The sequence below is a fragment of the Acanthisitta chloris genome, unplaced genomic scaffold (genome assembly GCF_000695815.1).
Source record: "Acanthisitta chloris isolate BGI_N310 unplaced genomic scaffold, ASM69581v1 scaffold5677, whole genome shotgun sequence".
Taxonomy (NCBI): domain Eukaryota; kingdom Metazoa; phylum Chordata; class Aves; order Passeriformes; family Acanthisittidae; genus Acanthisitta; species Acanthisitta chloris.
Genome location: NW_008680802.1, coordinates 1 through 4,338, shown reverse-complemented (window position 1 = coordinate 4,338; position 4,338 = coordinate 1). Strand labels below are relative to the sequence as shown.

At 44.4% G+C, this 4,338-nt stretch overlaps 1 protein-coding gene across 1 annotated transcript in view; it reads right to left on the bottom strand.

Moving 5' to 3' along the window:
• The window catches only part of METTL20 (methyltransferase like 20), a 4,837-nt gene extending 2,494 nt beyond the window's left edge, over window positions 1-2,343 (bottom strand). The window contains exon 1 of the mRNA XM_009077830.1: window positions 2,024-2,343. Within this exon, the coding sequence (XP_009076078.1) occupies window positions 2,024-2,343 (320 nt within the window). The remainder of the gene's footprint in view (window positions 1-2,023) is intronic.
• Window positions 2,344-4,338: the final 1,995 nt, after the last annotated feature.

Genomic DNA, 4,338 nt, shown 5'->3' with positions numbered 1-4,338 from the left:
AATGGTGCAAGGAGGCCTGATAAGAGTGTCAAATGTAGGACATTTGTGCAGAGGCTCAGGAGCTCAGCTGTTTGGCAACATTCCCTTGAGGCCATCACTCCTCTAAGGACAGACCCTAGTTAACCAATGGGGTGAAGGACTGGGGTGGGATCTTCACAGAAGGGGTCTGTTTCCCTGTTCTAGGGCCTATGCTTGGATTTGCCATGACTTTCCAGTCTATATTTGTATAGAGCATGATCTGGCCTGATGCTGCAAGGGCCCTGTTTCCAGCTGAGTGGTTCTTGAGGTACTGCTAATGATTGTGGTGACTCAGGACAGCTGGATCCGACTGTATCCCCTGGCACACACACAGTGCATCACGCTGCTGCTGGAGACTGCTCTCTGCCCTGCTGGGTTAACGACATATCTTGGATTACAGCAAGAGGAACAGCTTGAAATAGGAGACTCCTGATGATGTGGAAATGCCAGCTGTGCAAGGAGCACAGTTATGGAAGCAGCCATATGCTTTCATGCTCCCTTTTTACTCTTCCAGATCATGCAGCTGATTTCTGGCACTCCTAATACATCAAACAAGTGCATAAACAATAAGACAATAAAGTATTGAACTGCCAGATAATTGTAATTGCCACCCAAATACCTGGGCATATGAATCATACAGTAACAAAATGTAGAGATTAATTTACCTAATTAATTTACCCAATGTTTAGGAGCACTCTAGTTCATCTACATGGCAGGCTAGTCAACTCACAATCTAACAGTAAGACTCATCTTTTTCCTGGTCAAAAATGCCTTCTTATTTATGTTTCTTGCAGAAAAACAGTAAAGCCCCAATTCAGTTCCTTCCCTTTCATCTATGTGGGGACTGACAGCTTGTTCTTTGCTGTAACAATTAAGAACATTTTCTGCTGTTCAAAGTGAGAGATTTGATTTCACAGAATAGAAAACTCTAACTAGTTCCTGGGAATCAGGAGCATTAAAGACATTTTGACAGTCAGTGGCCAAAATCAAAATATGGTTTCTGATGTGACTAAAAGGCAGCCACAAAAAGGCTTGACAATAAGGCTGCTAAAATCCGAGATGAGCAGAGGGATTCAGGCTAACCAGCACTGCAAGTGCATCAGCATAAACCTACTTTTCTCAACAGACCAGATGCACATCCACACTCCTGTCTGTCTCCTACAAACACACACACACACACACACACACACACCCCCCCCACGTGGCAGGACAAAATAGGAATTTTCCTGTTTGGAGCAATGACAAGTGATAGAATTGAACACCTCACTAGGTTTCAATGGCAACTGTACAGCCCTTCCATAGAACTAAATTCAGCCCCATGGTCAACACATGCACTGCCACCAAATACAACACATTTCTGAAGAGTATCGAGCTGGCCTGAAAGGGTCAGCAAGATACAAGACAAGCACATTCCTGAGAGGGAATGGCTTGTGAAAGAGCCAACCTTTCTCTTTGAATCTCTGTTAATGATAAGTAAAACTTGGCTGCTCAACAATTGAGCCTTCCTAGCTGCAACAAGAATAATTAACTAAGATAATGCACATGGCCAGAAGTCCGTGTTCTAAGAGAGAAACAAGTTAAGCACATGCATGATCAAAGTGTACTTGAAACAGTAGTTATAGAGATTTATGGTATTTTGTAGATGCAGAGATTTTTTGTATCTTGGGAAAACAATATCTAGCCTATGTATATAAGGAGATGCTCAAACAATAAACTTTGCTACATGCCACCAGAGCTGTAGTCCGTCCGTCTGCTTCCTTCAGGTGTCCTTGTGAGCTGGTCTCCGTCACATTTCTACTTAAGAGGCCTAATTTACTGTAGATAGCAGGTGCTGAGCTTCACTGCCAGCCAGCAGGGATTGTGATGCCTCTGTTTAAGCAGAGAGGAGTATGCCTAACATGCTCCTATCACAGGCCAATACCCATCACTGGGAATCACTACAAACAGGCAGGTCTGACATCCTGGCACACTGGACTTATCACCTGTGGTGATGCATCCTGCATACCTGGAGAGGGCTTGGCCTCCTGGCCAGTAAATTGCCCAGAATGGGTCCCCATAAGGCCACAGGTCAGGTTTTTCTCTCCAGAACCTGCAGCGAGGGGTGAGGAGGCGCAGCCGAATCTCCGGTGTCAGGTGGCCACTGTTGGTGACCTCCGTGTTCTCCTCCAAAAATGCTTTCACCTCGGGGTCCAGAGACTTGCCAGTGCTCCAATGGCAGCAGCGTTTCCAGCGCAGAGAGAGGCCTCCCCTCCTGCTCCTCCAGGCCTTGGCTAAGGTGCTCTGCCTGCACAAGGGGAGGAGTTGCTTCCAGCCACAAAAGGCCATGCTTCCCCAGGGAATCAAACCCTCCCCAGGAGCGCTTGGAGCACAGCTTATCTGAAGTAGGTGATGGGGCAGACAGCTTGAAGGGAACTCACAAGATGTTGCTTTGCATGGTGATGGATAACAATTCCTGAAATGAGAAAAACAGTATGTAAGTTATGTGTTTCAGTCAGTTCAAGGCTTTGCACCACCAGGGACTTTAGGAAGGGGAGCTAACTATGCTGTTGTATGACCATAAAAAATAGAAAAAAATCAAAACCCAAAGAACTGATCATAACCAGAGCACTCCCAGTTCACTGCATTTCAATCTGTTTTAAAGGATCAGTTTTATAGTGCAAGTCTCATGGGGATGCTGTCAGCTGTAGAGAAAACAGACCTCCATCACTGTAGCCCCGTGAGAAACTACATAAAAGTACTTCAAGCTGTCTAAAGAGAGAAACTGGGTACAACACATTTAAATTAATTTTTTAAAAGGCAAGACATTCAGACTGGATGGGCTTTTCACACCACTCAGGGCCAGTTTTCAGGTCACAAGCAGTGATAGAGAATGAAAGATTGGTATGTCAGAGTTTGGACTCATTTAAGAACGAAGAGAATGGAGAGTGGAGAGCCACAGCCCTCAGCTGAGAGGTGAAGGAAGAGCCTCTCAGCACTTCTTCACCATACTCTCCTCACCCACCATCTCCTGGGCCTTTCCTATGCTGATCCTGTGAGTACACTGACCAGGCAGAGGCCTGAAGAGAGAGCAACTGTTTTCCAGCCTTCCTGCTCAGATATCATTCATCCATTCTTTAATCTGTATCTTTTTTTTCCTTCCTCACCTTGCTCTCTAATTTCTTTTCAGTAACTCAGACCTCTTTGCTCCAGGGCACAGCCTCTGAACCTCCCCTGAACTAATGACCAGACAAGAATTTTAGGCCTCTGCTTCCACCACAGCAATACTGCAAGTAGGAAAAGACACAAGAGAAACTACACTCGCTGTTTTGTGATTGTTTTCTCTCTCCTGCATTGGTTTTTACAAAGCAGCAGAACAATGCATGAAGAGAATCAACTTCAGCCCACCCCAACGAATTTTTAACAACAGAAAAATCGTGGACAACTTCACCATGTAGAGCTATGCAGGTTGTTGACTCGATAAAGGGACAACAGGAAAAATATGCCGATAAAACAGTCTTAACACCTTGTATTTCATTAATTCACTTTTTATTTGCCTGTATCTTTAGTAAAAGTTCATATGTCTTTAGTAAAAGTTCGTATGTCTTTAGTAAAAGTTCAAAATGGCATTTTTGTTGTATGTTGGGCTCTGCATCATCTGCCTTTAGTCTTATTGCTTACTAAACATTAAGCTGTGAACTTTCCTCCCATAACACTTGGCTATTTAGGCTGATGGTCCTGTTAAGTCTTTGTTTAAATCTTGGCTAAAGATTTTGTGATTTTATTACAAATAAATACACATTTATTTGCATTTTTCCACACTGGAGAACGCCATTCAGCAGAATCCATGCAGTTAATGAATGTAATTAGCAAACACCTTCCTTCTTGAAGGCAGAGATAAATAATCCTCCTCTGCCTAAGGGAAGCATGCAATCAATCAGAGAGAAAAATCCTGCCAGCTCATGCTGCACGCTGCTTTTTCCCTGCAAATCAGCAGGACCGAGACAGGGTAGAGTTTATTTCACACTACCTGTCACTGGCTGAAATTAATCCTCCGTGGGGAAATACCAAACACCAAACTGAACTGAAACACAGGAATATGCCAGGATGACATCCCTGTGTGTTTGATGCTCCTGGCCTGCTCATCTTACGGGGAATAAAACCCACGGGCAAGCAGAACATGGATAAGAGGATGACAAAACCTAGCGAAAATGGAAAAAAAAAAAAAAGGCCAACCCACACAAAAAAAAAAAAAAAAAAAAATCCAAGTCGGCTAGACCTACCCACCCCCACCGAGTCATCCGGAGCTGTTCCTGCTCCCCGGCTAGCAGCGCCCCGGGAGGG